Source organism: Apodemus sylvaticus, chromosome 12 (assembly GCF_947179515.1).
Source record: "Apodemus sylvaticus chromosome 12, mApoSyl1.1, whole genome shotgun sequence".
NCBI classification, from domain to species: Eukaryota; Metazoa; Chordata; class Mammalia; order Rodentia; family Muridae; genus Apodemus; species Apodemus sylvaticus.
Window position 1 is genome coordinate 84,424,479 of NC_067483.1, and position 22,553 is coordinate 84,447,031.

The 22,553-nt window shown below is 48.5% G+C and overlaps 1 protein-coding gene across 5 annotated transcripts in view; it reads left to right on the forward strand.

Moving 5' to 3' along the window:
• Sdccag8 (SHH signaling and ciliogenesis regulator SDCCAG8) overlaps window positions 1-22,553 on the forward strand; it is a 195,275-nt gene that overhangs the window by 170,462 nt on the left and 2,260 nt on the right. The window contains exons 15-16 of one of the 5 annotated variants that reach the window (XM_052200142.1): window positions 15,716-15,842; window positions 16,445-17,593. In XM_052200142.1, the coding sequence (XP_052056102.1) occupies window positions 15,716-15,842; window positions 16,445-16,489 (172 nt within the window). In that variant the 3' untranslated portion in view covers window positions 16,490-17,593. Of the gene's footprint in view, window positions 1-15,715; window positions 15,843-16,444; window positions 17,594-22,553 lie in introns of those variants that run through there. The other 4 variants (XM_052200141.1, XM_052200138.1, XM_052200140.1 and 1 more) reach the window with 4 other exon arrangements.

The following is a 22,553-nucleotide window of genomic DNA, read 5'->3' on the forward strand; positions in this document are numbered from 1 at the left end:
GAAGTTGGCCTGTAGAAGGTCGAATGGCTGAGGACAGCCAAGGAAGCAATGGTTGGTCCTGAGAGAACCCTTCAACAAATTTTCATTAACCTTTGAGAGCTCTGCGAGTGACTGGTCAGCTCCTGGTCTTTCTGAGCCCTGTGGGAACAGAGCATACTGAATATTGATGCCTTGCCTGTCACATCTGACCCCAGCTGGACACCCCTCCCCACAAACAGAACCAAGGAAAGGATGCAACTTATAGGGTAAAATTGAGTTACTGAGCTGACCATATGGGTCAGCAAATAAAGCCACTCACTGTGTAAGCCTGATGATCTGGGTTAGATACCCGTAAGGGTAGAAGGAGTGAACCAACTCCACAAAGGTGTTTTCTAAACCTCTACATATACTACACATACATGCTGACAGACAGACAGACAGACAGACATACACACACACACACACATGGACACGGACACGGACACAGGTGCATGCACATAGGTGCACACATATACTCATGTACACATGCACATCACAATAATAAAAACATGAAAAATCAGAGCCATGTGAAATGTGTGTCTAGCACAGCTTCCCTCAGAACATGGAGCAGTGACAGTGCGTTCTTCTTTGTCTGTGGTAGCAACACATGGCCTCCTGCAGAAGGAACCAGGGCAGCTAGGGCCCATGTAACCATGTTGGAGTAGGAGAAAGACGGTTAGAGACGGCGATGTGTCTGCAAACTGGCATTGTTTCTGACTTTGCTCTTGTTAAATGGGGTCATCTAGAAATCCTGTGGAGATTCTTAACGACACCTTAAATAACTATTGGCATTTGTGTTTGAAATTGTGCTCTTACACATTTGAAACACGCCCGCCTCCCTTTTTTCCAGAGCCCATTTCTCGCTAACACGTTGAATGTTAGGATATTCTTATTCTGTCAAGTGAATTTGGGATTCATTGGGGGCCGGTATCTGTGAAAAGCCTAATTCTGATTGTTATTCACCAATTAGAAGAAACTGTCACTCTGATCCCGTTTTCTTTCCAAGTGTACACAGCCTGGAACTTGTCAGCCTCAGAGTTTCTTGAAACAATGCAATTAAACTGTAACATATTTCCTAACATTCTTAATTAAGACAGTGACTGGAAAATGTAGATTAACAGAAGTTACTGTTTTTATCAACATATTTTCTGTCTTCCCCCCCTCACATCCCCCGCCCCCCAAGACTCTTTCCTTCCCATGTCTGGTGTCAGCTTCGGCCACGTGCACATTATGCACATGGCACTGAGGAAACAAAGTACAACGCTCCCTTGTCACCCTGAGCCGCACGCCCAGCGCCACACGACTGTCTGCTACATGCCGCTTCCTATGAGCTTCACGCTGGGAGTTTCGTCTTAAAAGCAAACTGTTTCTGAAGGAAAGAGTTCAGGTTGGGCAGATTGTGTTAGAGAAATCTCACTGTCTCTGAGTGGAATTCATACACTGCCTGTTCTGTGCAGGCTCAAACTGGCGCTGTGTGCAGAGTTCAAGAGTGTCTGGGAATTGAACTCTGAGGGGAATTTGGGAGAGTGCAGAGACAAAGCATTTGGAGGGGAATTTCTAAGTAGGGCTTAGAAGTGAAACTCGTGGTAACTTTGTCAAAAGGGACAAAAATCAAGAACAGAAGCCTTGGCATAAAGCACTGCCCACTGGACAGATTTTCAAGGACTCACAAGTACAGTTTTCCAGGGCACATCTGAGGGTTGATGGTGAAGCCCACGTGGGGGGTCACCCAGCACCTTCTGATTCTCACCTCTTTGAGTGAGTTCTTAAGTCTTGCCAGTTTCAATTAAATCACATGAGATGCTTAATTACTACCTAGAAGTTAAAACGGGCTGTAATATTTCTTTGGCCTTTCTATTAGCCAAAATTTTTTTCTCTTTAATTAAAATTTGGGTTGTCCATGATTATCAACAAACAATGATTCATTTATTTGTTTACAAATAAGGGATTAAAATCAAGGACAGCAGATACGAACCCACAGCACCTCGTGCCTCGCAGGGAAATCAACCTGGTTTTCTCATTGCTTCTCAGGAGAATGAAATTGGGCCGGGAGCGTGGGGTTAATGAAGCTTTCGCCCATCTCCTCCCTCAGCTGCCAGCTCCCTTTAATCCCCTCCTTCTGCCAAAGTCCAGAGGCCCAGGAAGCCCCTGTGGAGCCTCCTTAGCCAGATGCTAGGCACCCAGCTGGGCCCCTGCAGGCTGGCGCCCACTCCCGCCAGGTGCAGGCCCTCTCATGGTGGGCAGGGGGTGCTGGCCCAGCCACTGGTATCCAGAGGCAGAGCAAGCGGGCGCGCCCCCGTGGCCCCTGTGGAGCCCTGTGGCTGGCTGCACCTGCAGGAGGACAATTGCCCAGCAAGGGGTGGCCGGCCGCACTGGGGGCTGTGTCTGTCGTCTGGGCCCGTGCGGCCTGGGTTCAGAGCAGGCGGGCTGCAGGGTCTAAGTGCACAGCTGCTCCTCTTCTCTGAACACTAAGACAGAAGCAGTTTGTTGGCAGCATCCAGAAGGGAGGAAACAAAGTTTACCTTTGGTTTGGCTGAAAATCATCTCCAAGGACGAGTTAGTGTGTTCTCAGGATCAGGGTACACCTAGGCCCAGACCATTGCCTCTTAAAATGGCACCAGGCAGCCAGTGAGGAGAATGGCCGGCGGGGTGAGAAGGCTTCGTGCACTGTCTGTACCGGGTGTCCTCCACTGTCCTGATCTGCTATCAGGATACTGTGTCTCTGCCCAGACCATCCAAGGAAATGGCAGGTTAGGGGGACATGCTTAGCGACTAGCACAACTCACACGACCTGGAACTTTTGTTTTGACAATGCAGCTCCTTTGGCCTCTGTCTCCAGAGGATTCCTAGGACTAGGCACAAGTCTTTAACTTCTGCCCATCATTCAGTGCAAGGGAGCCTTACAAAATTAGGGGGCAAAGCCCCTAGACCCTTCTGAGACCATCCTGGGTCACACTTACAAAGAGTCCTGCCACCTCCAGGGATACATCGCCTGCCCTCTTAGATGCTTCAGGCTGGCACATGCCACCGCCGCTGCTGACTGATAACTTAGGATGAGTCACTCGGACACTGGCTAACTTACACTTTCTTAAAGAAAAATGAATAAGGTGTGTTGGGAGCCTCAGCTGGCTTTCTTGCCACTCCATAAAATAAGAACGTTTTGTGGGCCAGACCCCCCACAGTGGCACGTAACTGGGCTGGATCTGTCTGTTGCGATGCCGGAGCCCACTGGAAACCAAATGAGCCCTCCAGCAGGCCTAATCGCTCTGATCTGTCACGGACCTTCTAGCTGGAAGAGTTATGCCATCATATTATCCCAACACTCATCACCGTGTGGAGAACCCCCTTTTACTAAATGATTTATTACTCTTAGCAGAATTCCTCTGGCTGCAGATTTTATTTCTGAGTTGCTCTGTTCAGCTCAATTGGTCTCCTTCAGTTACCGTGGCAACCAGCAGATGGGGTTCTTTGACAAGGGTCAGCGGGGAGGCTGCCTCAGAGCAGAGGGAAGAGAAACTAAATAAAAAGCGTTCAGCACTGACAGTTCTCTAGCCCATAGCCAGGAGTTGTTATCAAATTACTAGCATTAAAACCTAATTAAGATGAGTGCCAATAGGTACACCGTAGTGACGGAATCTGGTTACTTAGCTGCCGGTGGGCTCACTCTTCCTCCATCACACCTCTGTGACCAATTTGGCCTCCCTAAGGATGGTCCAGTATGAAGGAAATGGCCGAGGCCCTCACTTGACACTCTCCATGAGGGCTGAAGTCCCCTAGGGCAGCAGGACTTTATTAGAAGGGAATCTTCCCCAAACAGGCAGTGTGCGTCCAAGCCCCAGGGCATCGGCTGAGTGAAGCCCACACGTGACGGTTGCAGATCTTCCTCTAAGACCATTGTTGGCTTAACTTGGGAGAGCATTCACCAAAGTGAAACTGAGTGCCAACTGCTCCAGATTGGAAAGACCGGCCTGACAGTGCAGAGCTCTCTTCTGCAGCAGGCACAGGGGACAGCTTTAGGTCAGCTGTCAGTTAGGTAGACTTGTTATCTGTAGCAATAATAAAGCAATGTAGTTGACAGTAATCAGTTCTGTAAGGGTTCACTTTTCTTTAGGAAATACTGTAGTATCTAAGAGGAAAGGAAGTGGGATATGCACCTCACTGTGTGCTCAAAAAAATCCTGGATGGTAGAGCAGAGGACAGGAAGGGTGACATGGGATGCTGAGGAAGGAGTTCTGAAGACCGTTAAAGAGAGAAACAGGGAAGGGCCTGGAGAGACGCCTCAACAGATAAGAGTACTGCAGCTTACGCAGGGGATCCTGATTTGATTCCCAGCATCCACATGGTGGCTCACAACTACTTGTCTAACTCCAGTTCAAGGGATTAACTCCCTCTCCTGGCCTCTGTAGGAACCATATCATATCCACCAGCAAAACCACCCATAAATAAACTAAAATAAGGTGGGTGGTTGTTTGTTTGCCCTAGTTGTCCTGGAACTCTGTAGACCTAGCTGGTCTTGAATTCAGGGATCCATCTGCCTCTGCCTCTGTCTTTGCCTCTCTGCGCCTCTGCCTCCTAAGTGCTGGGATGAAATGGGTGTGTGTGTCACCACTGCCTGGCTATAAAGTAACTTTTTAAGGAGAAAGAACAGCAGTCAAGAGGTGAGAGGGAGAGGGAGGAACCAGCTAGAGCAGATCACCCCCACAGAACTTAGATAGAGGAATATGGATTTTCTTGGTGGTATTCTTGCAACTCTTTAGCCGCTGTGTGTCACAGGGTGCAGATGCTGACAGGTGATATGAAGAAGGGTTTTTCCTGCCTCAGCTCCAGAGACCTAGGCTCAGCTCTGCAGACTGCTTTTTCAGCCACACCCCTTCCCCTGCCCTGTTGTCTTAAAGAAGTGGAGCCATGCTTAACCAGGGCCCTGTTCCTACTCTAGGAAGAACTAGTTGGTGTAACTCAGGCTTTAAACAAGTGATTTTCTGGGTTCTTTAAAGTTCAAAATAAAACAATTTTGTTTTTTGAGACTCTGAAATGGAACCTAGGTCCTTGATTATGCCACAAAGTACTTTGCTACCCAGCTATATCCCTAATGAAGAGTCTGAAATGCTTGGCCTGCCACTTCATGTCCTTAATCCATGTACTGGAATCACCTATCCATGGCCAGTTCCCCAAAAGTACTGGGGTCAGGCTGAAGGTAGCCCTGACCCTCTAAGAGGGTAACAGAGGAGGGATTTGTGCCTGTCCCTGGATGCTCTAAGGTGTTTCTCTAGTGGAAGCACTGTTTTAGGCAGGAACTCCGCGGTGGAGCTCTTGCACTGTCAGAGGCTCAGCAGAGCACATTCAGGAGGCCTGAACACCTCTCCTCCTGGAGTGCTACTCAGCAGGTGGCTCTGTGAAGCCGCCTCAGCAAGCATCCCTGGGGCACTTGAGGATTTGCAGATTCCCCCACCCCCCACCCCAGTGCCAGCACTATTCTTTGGTCTCAGTGATTGCTACTGGCTCTGGCCTGAAATGATTTGCTACTAGTCTGCCACAAGGCAAGAACTGACACGGGGTAGCCAGAAAACCACAGAAATTTTAAAATGCAGCTGTGTGCATATTATACTGCACAAAACCACCAGCATGCAAGAGATTGGAAATTTAGAAAGAATTAAAAACAGTACCAGATCTATTCTCCTCACTGAGCTAGCAGAAGTGCAGAAGAGGAACTTTCTCTTCCCTCGCTCCTGCAGGCCTCAGAACCTGCATGGCCAGTGTTGTCTAGCATGCTGCAGAGGGTCAACTGTTTCAAGGTTCTTGCCTAAATTCTTATGCTTAGTGTTCTACAGAAGACAGACAAATTGACTCACTCTCCCATTCCTCTCATCTTCCTCCTTTTCTTCCTGTCCTTTCCTTACAACTGGGATGTAACTCAGAGTTTTTACTTGAGTGATAGACAGCCTTTTGCCACTGAACCACACCCCTGAGGTCTGGGCTGTGACTGTAGTTCTGTGGTAGAGCACACACATAGCCTAGAACTAGTACGCTCTCCCAGTATGCAGAAGACAGATAGATGATAGGTAGGTAGATAGGTAGGTAGGTAGGTAGATAGATAGACAGATAGACAGACAGATAATAGATGATAGATAGATCATAGATATATGATAGATTGATTGATTGATAGATAGATAGATGGATAGATAGATAGATAGATAGATGAAGGAAGGAAGGAAGGAAGGAAGGAAGGAAGGAAGGAAGGAAGGAAGGAAGGAAGGAAGGAAGGAAGGAAGGACTTTGAAACCCTCTAAGGTTCAAGTCCAGAGTCGAACACCTCAGTCCCTGTCCTAACTGCCTCCACAGGCTGCCTCACTGGGGCACTCACCTTCACACTGTCTGGCAGAAGTTTCTTCATAACGGGCTGAAATATGATTTCTCTGGCTACTCTCAGCTTCCTCATGGTGTTTGCCACCATGACTGCCTCAAGCATCCTGTTCTGTCTCTCTAGGCAGCACGACCAATAGGGAAAAGAAAAGAAAGGGGCAATAGTTCTGGGAATGTAAATCCTCTCCATTGATGGTGTAAACTCTCCCCAGAATCATTTAAATCACTTTTGAACCAGGGTGGTTTTTGGCCAAGGACGTTTAAATTGCAAAGCAGCCACTGACAACATTTTAACCCTGTGCATGAGTTCTTCATCATGTGATCTGTCTGACCACATTAATGAGAGGAAATTATGTAAAATGCAGTGGCAATTTTTAAGTATTGGAACAAAGTATACAACTTTAAATTAGCATGGTTCAGTCACCAGAATTAATTACCTCGAACAGTAATTAGGGTAATTGGATTTTCAAACCTTCTACTGAGTGCAGTGTTAGGACTGTGTGGCTGGTGATGGGGAGATGGCCTCTTGTGGTCTGAGAAGGTGGAGAGCTGCGAGGGGCCTTGCTGTCTCCTGCCTGAGCTTTTCCTTACCCACCAGGTACTGCTCGCTTTCGCTTGATGGCCCCGTGGTCTCTGGTGCCCCCTTATTAACTCAGTTTTCTGAGTACAGGGGAAGGGTGTGGCACGTGGCTTTCCGCAGGCCTGCACTCACTGCAAGCGGGTCCCGCATGCTGTTCATATTCTGCAACACCTCGAGCTGGTTCCCATACACTGCTCATAGTCTTCTCCCCTTGACGTTCTGTCCTCTGTCCTTGAGCTTCTTCACCTCTATTCTGGTGTCGCTCCTTATTTTAGAGTGGCCCCAGGATTTACCCATGTTCTCATGATTGACATCAAACATTTTAAGAGCAGAAAAAGATGGTTGTCATTTAAATAGTCCATTGTTTTGACTGACAACTGAAACCACACACAGTTTTCTCAAAACAACTCACTTTGGCTGTGTGCTCACTCCAGTGAGTTTCAAATGCCAGTAGTTCTTATGCTAGGACTCCTCAGCACCAGGGTATGGATATCCAGGCACCTGGCCCAAGCCTGGGCTTGGAATCAGGCTGCAAGTGTTACTTTGGTTTCTAGATGGAGAGTTTGAACTGAGAGGATTCCAGCTGAGGCAGACTAGCCAGTATAAATGAATTCTGAATAGTTATCCCTGCTTCCAGGTCTCCTGTTTGTTCACCTGTTGTAAGATTTTCAAATTCTAGTGATAACTGAGAGTACTTAATTTGTATGTAGTATTTTTCTGAAATGAGTTATCTTTGGAAGGGCTGAGATACCGGCTGTGTGAAGAGAGGGGACTTCGAAGGGGCCAGACAGTGAAGGACCCTGTTATTAGGCAAGGGAATATGGCCACAGCGCTGGAACAACAGTTTCCATCAAACAGACATGATGTAAGTGGATTGAGCAGGATTAACGATCCTTCCAGTCTAGCTAGTGTGGGGACTCTGAGTTTGGAAAGGCAAGTAGCAGCAGAAGACCACAGAAGGAAGTTCAGAGATTTTCGGGGGTGTTTATTTTGAACCAGGGTTTTCTACAGCCCAGGTTGGTATCTCTCTTGTGTGGCTGACACTAGCTTTGAACTCTTGATCCTGCTGTCTCCATCTAGGATGCAACTGCTGGGACTGCAGGCACTGTTGAGAAATTTGGCTGTGGCGAGTATGTCAAGGTAGAAGGAAGAGGTGTGCAGTGTTACAGGACACCTGAGCTCCCATGGGCGGTGGGCAGAAGTCTGGGATGATGACACAGTGCTCAGCAGGAGAGGACAGAGGGGAGAGCACTGGGGAACCCAGCGTGCCGCAGAGTGACTTTGAAGCTACTTGGACAGGTTACTCAGCCAGAATATCAAGTGCCATGGCATCTCAGACCTGGAGCCAGGGGCTGGAATAAGAGCATCTGAGATGGAGAGGGCCTGTTCATGGCCGTGGCAATTGCTGTCCCGTACATACTTGAAGTTCCTGGAGATGTTTTGGAAGAGAGCCTATAGAGAGAGGCATCAGGACCGGGGAGGTCCAGCCCTGTGCTGGGGAACATGGGCTTACAGGTTTGCGGACACCCCACAGGAATATGGGAGGGAAAGGCAGGAAGAGAGGAGGAGACTAAATAGCCCCGACAGCTGAGGACACTCTGGTCGCTTCCGCTCTCTTAGCACTATTCCTTTAGTCCTCTGAGCTTGCAAGTCTAACTCTTTCCTCTGTTCCCATCCATAGCATGCAGAGGACTGAGTTATATAATGAATGAAGCACTCAGGACTGCAGTGAGTGCTTAGTCAATACCAGAGACGCACTAGCAGCAAGGGAGAACTGAGCATATTTTACAGTTAAAATAGTTACAGTTTTAAGATTATATGTTGTTTTGAAATGTCCTTAATTTTATCAGTAGACTCCACCCCCAGAGAATGTGTGGGTCTAAGCATCCTGGGAATGTGCTTCTAAGAAGAGGGAGGAAGATCCTGTCAGAATCTCCACAGCAAAGAGGCTGTGGTCGAAGAATACTTCTGAACAAAAGACAGTTTACTACTACACCAAAAGCTCCGAAACAAAACAATCAACACCAAACAAAAGTCACCTCCAGTTGTCTGGGGGAGTCGTCCAGTGGAATGTGTGCAGCCAAACTTCACAGGTGTGGACACAGGTGGTGACCGCACAGCAGAGCAGGACACACCTCACTGCATACCCACTCGTTTATTTAGTTTTTATACCTCGGCACTCACACACCACATCTAGATTCCCCGTCGCACAGACAACAGAGAGACTTGAGTGTGTGTATCTGCCCGAGTGGGTTCACGGTATTCCTGCAGAGGGAGGGGCGGGGCGTCTGCGGCCGAGGGCCCGGCTGGCAGCTCACACCGCGCCATCCTGCGTCAGCTCATCCCTGCCCGTGCGGCTTTATGGAGCTGATTTGTATTTTACACTTACTCCGTATCACAGAGCTCTCACCAGTGCCCTTTCTGGTAATGCCCCTGCCTTGTGGCTAAGATCATGGCTGTTAGTTCAATAGAGAGGAGCTTGGACAGCACACATGGGTCCCCTCCCATCTCCATCTCCATTCTTTGTTGTCATGGAAATTGTTACCCCTTACACACCTGGGATTCCTAGAGACATGTCAGTCGGTTGCTGTCCGGAAGTGGTGGTCCTCCACATGCACGTCCCAGAGGTCCTCTTGTACCCGAGGCACACCAGCACTGCCTGGTGAAAAGAAGTGTCCCTTCTCATGGACCAGCCGTTTACTGTGAGGGCGGAAGGTGCTTCACAGGACAAGGACAGGAGGCAGCCACAGTTCCCAAGGTGCCACAAGGTCCCTAGAACGCAGTGGGCCACTGTCCACACATTGCTAGGATGAGACATGGGCCTAATGTGCAGCCTGAGGTCCTGTGAAACCTGGCAGAACATTTGCTGGAAGAGGCCGCCCTCTACACACATCTCCACAGGGCAGCTTGTGGAGGAAAGGGCTGAAGCCGTGAGCCTCCATGTGTCAGAAGGACAGAATGAGATGAGACTGACTCTGGGAGCAGCTCTGCCCCGTGGGGAGAGCAGCAGGCAGAGACGAGCCTATGCAAGTACCCCAGTGAGAATAGGAAAGGTTGGGTCTCCAGAGGCTGAGGGGCTGTGTCTGGCCCTACCAGACCAGCATCATTCAGTTCTTCACATCGCAACCTGCCAGCCCATGGACTGTGAGGCCATGCCTCAGTATTCTCATCATGAAAGTGGGATTATTCTCCCACTCAGTGGAATGATAGAGAGCACTAGCGTTGCAGTTTTGCAAAGCACTAAGCACATTGGCCTGGGCAGAGCCTGCTCAGTGAGTGACAGGCACCAGCAGTGTGCCATTTTGACCATTCTTCCTTATGCCTTTGCAACTGTTTGCTTTGTGCTCACATTCAGCATAACTCCTCTTTTCACAAGCAACAGCCACCCTCCGAGGGCAGGGATTACCTTAGTCCTTGCTCTCGTTTGGTTTAGCCTGTAGCATGACTGAGCAGTGGAGGAACCTTTAAGGTGGGGCATGCTGGAAGAAAGTCAGGTCTCTGGGCACAAGGCGGACAGAGGACCCTGGACCTTTGTCTTAGCCAGAGTTTAATTGCTGTGAAGAGATGCCATGACCAAGGCAACTCTTATATAGGGAAGCATTTAATTGGGCAGGCTAATAGTTTCAGAGATTCGGTCCGTTATCACCACAGAGGGAAGACATGGTGCTGGAGGAGCTGAGAGTTCTACATCTTGATCTACAGGAAGCAGAACATGTTTTATACTGAGCACAGCTTGAGCATTTAAGACCTCAAAACCCTACTTCCACAGTGACACACTTCCTCTACCAAGGCCACTCCTCCTCTAATAAGGTCCTTCCTAATAGTACCACTCCCTATAGCCAAGCATCAAACACATGAATCTGTGGGGGCCACTTCTATTCAAAACAACATATTCCACTCCCTGTTCCCCATAGGTTTATAGACATAAAATAATACAAAAGGCATTTAGTCCAACTTCAAAAGTCCCCATAGTCTATCCCAGTCTCAACAATGTTTAAAAATCCAAAGTTCAAAGTCTCTTCTAAGTTGCATGCAATCTCTTAACTGTAATTTTCTATAACATCAAAATAAAAGACAGATCACATACTTCTAATATACAATAGCACAAGATATACATTACCATTCCAAAACGTAGGGAAGGGAGCACAGTGAGGAAAGACTGAACCAAAGTAAGACCAAAAATCAGCGAGGCAAAGTCCAAACTCTGCATGTCCGTGTCTGATGTCAGCATGCTCGCCAGCACCAGCGCCAGCGCCAGCGCTCTGCCCTCACGTCTCCCTTGCCTTTGTTGGCTGCAGCACACTCTCTCTGGGCTGTTTCCACTCCCTGGTAGCAGCTTTCCTCGGCAGGCACCCATGGCTCTGGCACCTTTGACATCTTGGGGTCTCCCAAGCAATCCAGACTCCTAGGCCGCCATCCATGGATGCCCTGGCCACACACCTGGTCCCAGCAGCTTCCTGTACTTGCAGAAGGAAACACACCTTTGAGTCTAAAGCCAGAGCCATGTGGCCAAGACTGCCAAGTCGGCTGCTTGCTGGGCTGGAACAAGGTTGGTCCCCTTGTTCGGTGACATCTTCACCAGCTCTCTCTTTTTCATGGTCTCCTTCACTGCCTAACTCTGGCTGTCCTGGAATTTGCTCTACAGAACAGGCTGGCCTTGAACTCAGAGATCTGCTTGCCTCTGTGTGCTGGGATTAAAGGAGTCCCCGCCATACCTGGAGCTTTTCTTTAATTTCTTTTTACAAGATGGAAGTTTAGCTGGGTGGGGTCTTGCCCCAAGGTCATCACTCCCTAATTCCACTTAATATCTTTAATCTGTTTATCTCCCTGAACACACATTTAGCTCCATTTCACTTTCCGGTGTCCGTTCTCTTGAACCATACATTTTGTATTTTTCTTTTTAAGCTTGCTACATTTCATCAAAAATGTTCTTGTAAGAGTGAACTACAGGACAGAATCTATGCTAGGCTGTTTTGAGATTTCCTTTGCCAATTCAATTAATCTAAATCTCTTCACTTTAGCCTCAGCCAGACTCTTTGGATAAGGGCAAAAAGCAGCCATATCCTTCACCAAATTACCACAAGAATGATCTCTGGGCAACACACTAATGCTCTTCTTCTCTGAAACACCTTCAGCCAGGTCCCCTTGGCGCCATTGTCTTCCACACTTTGACTAGTATGGCCCGTTAAGCCAGCTTAATGCATTCCACTGCTTTGTGGATTCCAGAATCCACATTCTTCTAAACAAAAGCCTGGTTAGACCTGACACATCAATATCCCAGTTCCAATAACAACTTCTGTCTTAGTTAGGGTCTCACTGCCATGATGAGACAACATGGCCACTCTTCTAAAGGACAACATTTAATTAGGGCTGGCTTACAGTTTCAGAGATTTAGTTGGTTGTCATCATGGTGGGAAGCATGGCAGCCTGTAGGCAGATATGGTGCTTGAGGAACTGAACATTCTTTATTTCTTTGAAGGCAGCTGGAGCCTGATGTGTTTCATACTGGGCATAGCTTGAGCATTTAGGACCTCAAAGCCCCTCCTCCACAGTGCCACACTTCCTCTAATGAAGCCACACCTCCTAATGGCACCACTCCTTTGGCCAAGCATTCACACACATGAGTCTGTGGGAGTGAAACCTGTTCAAACCACCACACGTCTTTGCTTCCTGGCTCCTATGAAGTGAGTGGCTTCCACAGCCACAAGGCTGTCATGGTGCTCTGCCTCAAAGCAGGGTAAGCTTGATCTGAAACCTGAGAAGCCACAAGATAAACCAGGCATTCCTCCTTTCCAGTTGTCATCTCAGTTTTTTGCCACAGCCAGACAAAGCTGAGTAACACAGTGCTGGACTCTTCAGAAGTGTTTACTGAAGGTCGGCTTGCTTGTGAGGTAGCCAACTAAGCACCACCTAGATTTAACTCCAGTCTCTGCTGTAGATGGACAGGACTTATGCAAGTTAACTAACCCATCATGTTCAAGTTTTCCATGTGTAAAACAGGAGTGGTGACTCTAAGGTATTGCAGAGGATTATAATTGCATAATCAATATGGAGTTCTAAACCCAGGAACTCAGCGAATGGTGACTGCTAGCAGCTGTCAATTTAAGTCATTTAAAAAAATTAGTATAATGACCAGTACCAAGAAATTTGAAATATAGCTTATGTGTCTATAGAACAGTCCAAGAAACTGCTTCTAACTGAGAGTAATAAAGAATTCACTAACAGAGTGCAAGCTGGGCTGGGCAATGTTTCTAAAATATCTTTTAAATAAAATAAAAATCTGTTTTCTTGGCAGTCATAATATATCTCCAGAGAACTTCCATAGAGTGAATTTCCTCAACATTTCTCCTTGTCTCTAAATTCTGTCTTTACTTTTTCAGTAAATGTGAAGTTGAGGTGTTTTAAGTTACTGGGTTTATGTTTGTGTTTCTTGCTGAATTTGGAGTGACAGTATAGAGCTGTCCCCAGTACAGAGTGTGTGTGTGTGGGGGGGGGGGGCATGTCTTTTTAAAAGGTGGAAATCATACCTGAGAGCGGCTTTATAAAGTGATCAGTGGTTTAAAACATTAGCCAAATCTGGTGCATGGTGTGTGGCTACAGCACCAGTGGGGTGTGGGCACTGAGCCCGTGAGTTTGAGAGAGAGGCTTGGGTAGAGGAGGGTCTCCTTCCAGTGGGGACAGGGATCCGGGTTTCACTCCTCTCAGCTTAGTGCTGCAGCAGGTCGCCAAGCCAACTCTGGGCTTCTCCTGCCTCCCATGACCTGCCAGCCCCACCCTAGGCTTAAAGATTGCTCATGTTCTCAGCAGCAGGAAGCCAAAAGTCAGTTCCTCAGTAGGACTTCATCTGAGGGAAGCTACCTTGGGATTACACAGCTCAACTCCTAGCCATGGTGTTTCTCACCTGCCTCACTGGAACATGGAACAGTTAATTGCTTCTCAGGGAAAAACAAAAAAGCTGTCAGTAGCCCTGTGGGAACCATTCCAGGGCTCCATCAGAGCAGGGGCAACAAGGAAAGGGGGTGCATAGATATGTCAGCAGTCGCCTAGGCAACAGTACTCCCAGGCAAGGTGGTTCACATGCACTTCATGCAGGCCTGTCTCCTGTCACAGGGAGACTCATCCCCTAGAAAACCCTGCTCTGTGACAGGGTGTCAGAGTGGAGGCATGGAGGCATCCCAGGGCTGCATTGGCTGTGGCTTTCCCCAGGGAAACTTGAGTTTTCCTTCCCCTGGGGCAGAGGAAAGATGTGCTACAGACACAGGCAGGAAAGGAGCCATTGCTCAGGTGTGATGGCCACTGTGGAGGAGGCGAAGCCAGGCCCTTGGGTCCTTCTGCTCTGCAGTACATCAGAGGCCCATGGCAGCACGCGGAGGGGACACTCACGCAGGACGCAGGCTCTGCACTCTTGTTCTCCTCCCTGCATAGCAGTTGGCTCCAGCTGACAAGCACCCTGACCTTGGTGTGACTGAGAGCAGGGAGGTCACCTGCTTGGCAAGAGATGGCAGCGCTCCAGCCAAGTCAAGTATATGCAGAGAAAGGGAGCTGGGGGAGGGGTATGCCCTGCTTCAGTCAAGTGTGTGGGCTGCCTGGGCTGGAGCCCACCAGAGCACTCACTCCCCGAGGGAAGCCTGAAGGGAGGAGGGCCAGGTCAGCAGCTGCCTGCAGGCACCACCAGGTGTGGGAGCACTGACCCCTCTCCTGTGGCTAGGGGTTGCTCTGCAATGCTGCTCCTGACCTCTGAGGCCGAGGCAGACTGCACCTCTTCTTCCAGAGACGAGCTGGGTGGCAGCTACACTCTAAATTTAACCCAAAGCTGCCTCCCATGGGCACATGTGCTAGTGACTGCACGGGCTGTCTGTGGACAGATGAGGATAATGGCTGGAGGGAATTAGCAAGTCTGGGGTGGAGGGCCTACCAGCAGAGGGACAAATTTAGGTTCTTTGAAGACATCTGGTCAACAGGCCGCAGCCCGTGATTGACTGGATTAATAACGGAAAGCCCTTAGCTCAGTGTTTCTGGGGCCTCACCCATCACATCTAGGGTTGCAGTCTGCCCGGTCCCAGCCGCTTCCGCGTGCACAGTGGAGCATTTAGGCCCCTTATTTTCTATCTCTTTGTGAGTCTACTCCAGGCTTTCTTCTCTACTCAACTGCCCAGAGTCTTTTCTAATCAAGAACATGTCGAGGGGGCTGCGGCCTCCCGTGTTATTTGCTAGAAGGTATCCAGCTTAACAAGCGCTAGCCAGTGGCCTCAGAGCTATGGCCAGCCTATTGCACCTGGGCACTCTCTCAGGAGCTTCCGGCTTCACTGTCCCCAGTGGTTCCTGCCTGAAGGCTTTGTTCCTAGATCCCCCCCCCCCCCATAGGAAGGTACTGGAACTTTAAGAGGAACCTAGTGGGAGGAAGTGGGGTTATTAGGGGTTTGATCTTGAGTGTAGTCCTGAGACACTGGCTTCCTCTCTCCATATCCTAACCTCCTGTAAGTGAGGACTTCTTTACCACATGTGCCTAAGCACTGAAAGCAGTCTTGCCACAGCCCAGGCGCTACAGCTAAGGACTCACGGGCCCAGTGCAGTTAGCTAACCATGGGCGGAGACCTATGAACACATAAGCCAAAGGAAGCCATTTCTTCCCCAAATATTTTGTCATAGTACTGGACTGTGGGCCCATATAACTGACGGAGCTAACACCTGTCACTGTCCCTGATGTTCTCCAAAGCAAGCAGATCTCAGAACCCATCTCAGATCTCTTCTCTGCAGACTGAAGCAGCTGGATCAGCACGGCCAGGCCACAGCACAGCAGCTGGTGCAGCTGCTCAACAGACAGAACCAGCTTCTCCTGGAGCGACAGAGCCTGTCGGAGGAAGCAGACCGACTGCGAGCCCAGGTAGGGCGGGAAGACACATGGGGGACCGGTCACAGCCCGAGTCCCAATGTCCCAGTGCTGAATGGGAATGCACACAGGCCCTTGGGGCTGCGTGGGAGCACAAGAAGCCACTCCAGTGCAAGGGGAGGGCAGCCCAGGTCTGTATGGCGGCGCCCACGGTGTGACACGGGCTGTAGTGTCACAGGCCTAAATCCCTAAGGATCACATAGGTCAGTTCATAAGCTGAGGGGAGGGGAGAGAGGAGAGGGGGCTGCCAATTAGTGTCTGAAAAAGCATCAGCTGAGGCTGTCCCTCATCAGACTCAGGCACACGTATCAACCCAGGCAACCAAAGGCAGCCACGGGATGCAGGGACACTGGTGGGGAAGACTGGGCGGGGAAGAGGAAGGGCAGTAGTCAGCCTAACGTGGAGGAGACAGCTGCGGACTGCTTCCGAGATGGCAGGACTTTAACAGTAGAAGAGAGAGATGCTCCCAGAGGGGAGGTCTCCTGAGAGTAATCAGATGCCTTAGTCCAGTTTAGTAGTCCACTGTCTAAAACATGCACTCACTCTGCCTAGTTAAGCAAGCCAGCAAGGCTGATATTATTGTCTCCATTTTGCAGATAGGGAAACTGAGGCTCAAACAAGCGTATTCAGCTAGCAAATAGGGGCACAGCAAATGGAACCTAAGTCTGACTCCAGAACCCAAGCTGTCCCCATTCAGGTTAGATAATGGCGGAAAAGAGCCCAGGTGAGTTGGACGGGTGGCACAAACTACTGTTCTTCAGCAGCTTCTCACGTCAGAGAGGCTCTGGGGGTTTTATCCCATCAAGCAATTTGTGAAGATAAGGATGACTGCGTGTGCTTGCAGTGGTTAGTGGGGAAGCCTCTGGAAATGAAAGGAAGAAAGACCACTACTCATTCTCCATTCAAAAGGACCTTGGGCTGACAATCTTGACCTGCCTTGAAACTCTGCCTGTTCAGTCCTTCTGTAAATTGCCTCAAGTTCACAGTTGTGAAAGATCCAAATTGGACACCAGGCAGAGGGCTCACACAATGGTAGAAGTATGCACTGGAGGGCTAGAGGGTGCAGGTCAGCAGGGTCTGACCATACACTGACCATGGTCTGGAATGTATGTAAACACCCAGTTGTGGTGACTCCTGACACTCCAAGGCATGTCTGGAAGCAGGACCCAGGAGCTTCCATTTATACGCTATTAGGGTAGTTTATAAAAGCAGAAAGAACCTCTTACTTTGGAGTTGTAGCCAGAAACAATTCCATTTGGAATCCTTGGCCAAGTCATCCCTGGCTCTCCTGAGATCTATCCTCATCTGTAGCATGGGAATTAAGGGACCTGGGCATGTCAGGGTAGTGCTATGCAATGGGCTCTTAGGGACTTAGCAGACTGAAGTTCCCATACTCGAGGTCACCCTCTCCCCTTCCTGAGAAGTTCCCATAGAGCCAGCAGTGACAGGGCCATCTGGACTGTTCTCAGTGCTCAGTGTTGAGTCTGTCTCCTAGCTGAAGAACTGGATTTTGGTCATAACCCAGGTCTGTGGACAGGTCCAAGGGAGATCTGGTTCACCACATTCCATAGTCAACAGAGCCACCTTTGGTGACTAGGCTGCTGTGACATATGGGGAAGGACTGGGCTCTATGGCATGAGAAGCTTTGCCTTTGGACTAATCACAGCCTTCTCATGGCACACACAGATCTTAACATGGAACAGAGATATTTTTAGATCTCTTTTCCTGAGTTTTAAAAGCCCAAGAATTTCCAAATTCACTGGATTAATATATATATTATATATTATATGTTATAATATAACATTATATATTATAATATGTAATATATTATACATTATTATATATATTATATATTATATATATTTTTTTTCCAGGAAAAGGTTTTCCTTTGCCAGTAGCAATACTTGTCTGTCCCTTGCTCTCTGATAATGGCCTGTCTGGAGCATTTCTGATGGGTCCTTTTATACTATCATTCCTCCATTTGGAATCCTTGGCCAAGTCATCCCTGGCTCTCCTGAGATCTATCCTCGTCTGTAGCATGGGAATTAAGGGACCTGGGCATGTCAGGGTAGTGCTATCCTGACATGGAAATTCTATCCTGGTGTTATTTTAAGATGACCAGGACGAAAGAAACTTGGCAGAGGTAATAGCTCCCTGTTGCAAGTATTAGGAGCAGTTAGAGGTTTTGCAAGCTCTAAACCCAGTGTCTAAACCCAGAGTCCACTCCTTGGCACAAGTGCTGCAGTAGTCTCCATGTGCTGGGACTTGGTGGCCTTGGACTAATGTGATTCATTTTTTTGCCCAAAATAAACATGAATTTTTATCTGGAATTTTATAAACGGATTTTTACAAAAGGAACCCTTGAAGTAAGCAAGACAAAGTCTGACTGACTGTATCTGGTTGGGGAAGAGGCTCCTTAGGGCTATGAAGGGAAAGGCTGTGCTGTAACCTGTCTCCAGCTGGACTGCTGGGCATCTGAGGCTTATGGCTGCCTTTGTGTCCAGTGTGGCAATGGTGTGGCTGAAGGCTTCCATTTTCTCAGCCTGGATGAATTAAGCATAATAGCTTAATTTTGCAAGTCAGACTCTGAAAATGTCTGTCTGCTCAGAACCCAAAAGACAGTGGGTATTTTCTGACCCAGACAGCTGCTTGGGGACTTAGTCACGTCCTTCGGACTGGCTCCATTTCCTAAGCCCAGGAAAGGAGTGTGGGCTCCAACAGGAAATGCCTTGTTTCTAAGCCTTGATTATTCTAAATGGCTTCTGTTTAGATTTGAGTCACACACAGTCTCTTGCCCATGAAGGAAACCTGTCCTGGTTGTGAGTGACTATGTACCAACGCCACTTCTGGCTGGAGTGCTTCCATAGCTGCCATGTGGTGGGAAAGTCACTGGGCAGGGTGCAGGGTGACCCTCCAGCTAGTTTATAGTGTGCTCCTCCCTCAGCATTGACTAAAACTGGAGCTTTCCTAACTTCTCACTCACACTGGGAGGAGTTTTTAGAAAAGGGCCTTTACAAGGCCGTGTGTAGGCCTGACCATACTGGCCTGGCCTTACTCTGGCATAGCCCTCTCAGCCTGACTGTGAGGCCTGAACCAGGCACCTGTTTTCTCTCCTTGCTGTACTTGCCCGAGAAGCCAGAGCTGCCATAGTGGAGTGTGGGGGTGGCTGGTGGGTGAGGACCATGGGTCCCAGGGGCAAGGCTTGACTTGGCAAAGTTTGGAGCAGAGTTGGGGTCAGAAGCCTAGAACCCAAAGAGTAACATCTGGCCAGGAAGAGTGGGGCCAGCTGGTGAGGAAACTGGATTCTGTTTTTGGAGAGAATGGGTCTGGGAGAGGGAAGAAAACAGAAAGGTTCTGTCCACTAGGAGGGATGTTTCTTCCATCAAGATGAGGTTGAGTTCCTTACTGGGTAACTCTGGTTTCAGCTGCCTGGCACCCTGCAGTAGCTGTCACCCTGAGCAGCCTGCCTGCTCAGTCCTCAGCATTCAGTCTGGGGAGGGATTCCCTTTGAGTCCCTTCTTATGAATCACTCACAGTTTAGAAAACAGAGTCGGAAGCTGCCGTGTCAGTGGTTAATCAGTTGGCCCTATGACTTTTAAGCATTCTTGGCAGCGAATGTACTTTCTAATTTGATTTAAAGTTGTGCACGGATCCAGCAGCCATATGTGATTATATTCAAGATCATCGACATTATCTCATTACATCAAAGGACTCATTGAATAGAGTTGAAAATAAGCATGAGAGGCGAATTCTAGAGAGGGGAGGCTCGGCCTGTTGTGGGTAGAGGCAGGCACAGGACGGAGTCTGGTGATGGGCGCTCAAGCGAGGGCGGCCGAGCCCCACTGGCTGCTGCAGAGTGGAGAGACAAGGGGCAGACCTAGAGGCGGCCGCTCTTATCTTGTCCTTCCCAGAGCCCAGGAGCTCTGCTTAGCTGACTTCAGGGCCCACACACAGTTAACTACCTGCAAGGCAGATGGTGTCTTATGAATGGAACAGAAAGTATACCAAATAAAATAATTTACAAAGCCTCCTCCTGAACCAGGATTTTTTGGAAAGAATTCTAAATAGATGAAAACAAACAATTTGATTTCAACCAAATTGTTGTTTTTTTGTTTTTATACTGATTTTCACCCGAATTGTCAGTCTCAAAAATAAACACTGATACATTCCCAGAAAATATTTTTCAAATAAAAACTGACTCTGTTAAAGTTTGCCCTGATTCTTTCAAAACTGTGTACAAGACACTGTCAACCAAAGTGACTTGCATATTTTTTTAAATCAACTTGAACATATGCAGCTACGATGTCATTAACTCCCTGCTGCTGGGTGTTTTTAGAGAATGACATAAGACCCTGGGCTGCATTTCGAACATAATCACAGGGAAGTCACAGAGACTTCCCCAAGCAGCTGAAACAGCACACAGTTAGCTTAGCTGTTCATCCAGGTGCCTTGTTTGTCACTAATACTGAAGAACACAGTACACTTCATCTAAGAGGCCTGTCCTAAGCGCTCCCTTTGTCCAAGAATGTGTACTTCCAGAATAGGAACTGTGGGTGAAAAATGTTGAATTTTATATTGCTTCAGATACATTTGTTCCTCTTTCTGCTTTCTGAGTTAGACATTATATTTTGCAATATAAATTCACAATCAAGTTTTTAAAGGGAGCTAAATATTTTAATCCAATTAGACAAGTGAACAAAACACTGAATATTACATGCAGAGGAGATAAGTGGTTCTTGCCTTTAAAAGACTGCAATTCCGTCACATTACAACCCCAAATGTCAATGTTGTCTTCATTTTTAACGCTTTCAAACACAAGGCAGCCAGAGGCTCCACTCTGCTGTCGGTGACACTGTCTGTCCTTTGGGAATTCTTAAAATTTGTTTCCCATGGAAATATGATTCACATAAAACAGATACCTGCCCCTGTGCAGAGAAATGGCTTGGGAGTCCTCTGACCCTGGAGGAGTTCTGGTGCTGAGCTGCATGCTTAGAAGACACTTTGCAGGTGCTCCTGCAAGAGCATCCGTGTCTCTGGCCTACACAGAGCTGCCTCCCATCACATGAAGTCCTGCTTTCTTTGAGGACAGTCTCTCCACCCTCTCTTACTTTTTCCTGGCTCTGGCTTCTGTAGAGGCAGCAGACCATCCATGGAAGGACCACAGCTGTCTTCAAAAGCTCAGATGGGTGGCCATGTGGCGACTTGTGACTTCCTGCCTTACTTCATAGCTGACAGTGACCAGAATCTTGGTATTCCTACCAGAAGCTCTGGCTTATGTTGGGGAGACTCTAGGGTCTGGTGGGCCCTGCTGAGCTTGGTAGATATTACCACTTGATATATATTAGATGTCCTTCATGACCCTCCACGCAGAGGAGCTGTAACACACAGACGGATACTCGTTATTCTCCCTGTCTGGGTTGGTCATCCTGGGTTGCTTCCTATCTTGCCCTTTAGAATGCTGTCAAGCCAGCTGCTCAGCTCTTCATGAATATACCACAGCAAGCCCCGAGAATCATGGTAGGATCTGAACTTGGAGGTCACATGCTCTGCATCTCAAGTACATGTTAGGACCCATTTGGAGCCCAGTCCAAGTGCCACTGAATTTTGTAGTCACTGTCAGTATCAACAGGATCATGGGGCCACTGGAGAGAAGTCATTTCATATTCTCTCAGGCAGATGGAATGATGATATAGCCCAATGAAGGAGTCATGTACGGGAAAGTAGAGTAGCTGGGTGTATAGAGCACCAGAAGGGAAGGCAAGCCACAGAGAGGGTCTGTCACCTCAGAGCAAGCTTGAAAGGACCACTGAGAAAGCCCATACCCTAAAAGTAGATGCCTACTGCCAGGGGCATAGGAACAGAGAGTCTAGGGACCTCACCACATGGGGCAATGTACAGAGAGCCAGAAAGAATGCTGACGCGAGTGGTTGTAGGACACAAAGGGCAGAGGAGCCTGTGGGCAGGCATTAGGAGCTGAGCTGAGACCAGCCTGGGCCACACAGTGAAAAGTCCGACCTCAGTGGAAAGGAAAAGAAAGGAATGGCAGCCTGGGACTACAAAGCAAGAATCTAACCCAGCAGCAGGAAGGGCTGGGGACCCTAAAGCATGACCACCCGGTCAACACTTGGGGGTCACTCCTTCATCTCACTTCTTAAAAGGCCAAGTTTAAAATAAATTTCAGAAATAAATTGAGCACAAAACCCAAGGTTTGGGGGAGAAGGCTTTGGTAGAAGGGAAAAGTGGCAAGCACGAGGGCCACCTATACCAGGCTGGACCCCAGAAAGCAAGGGGATCTCTCCTCTACCCCTAGGACAGTCACAGGCCAGAGGGACCACACCAGGGGCTATGGTGACAGGTGAGGGCTGAATGGGAAGATAGTTGTCGCAAGCTAAAGTTGAGGACATTCCCTAGACATGCCTTCTTCTAGACTGAGACCACAGTGGCATTGGTAGCACTCCTGACACATGACTGCAGATAGGTCAGACTATGATAGTAACTCACATTTTTGTGTCTCTGGGTAACTGTGTGGGAAGGTCAGGTGGCACTGAAGAATGTCACTCTGGCAGGCAGTGTGGTAGAGGCACTTGGGGTGCTAGACTTGAGGAAGATATGCAGTAGCAATAAGAAACTGTGCCTACCCAAAACAAAGCCTAACGCTGACTGGAAAGGGACAACTTTTTTGCTCCATGAGCACGTGACTTCATT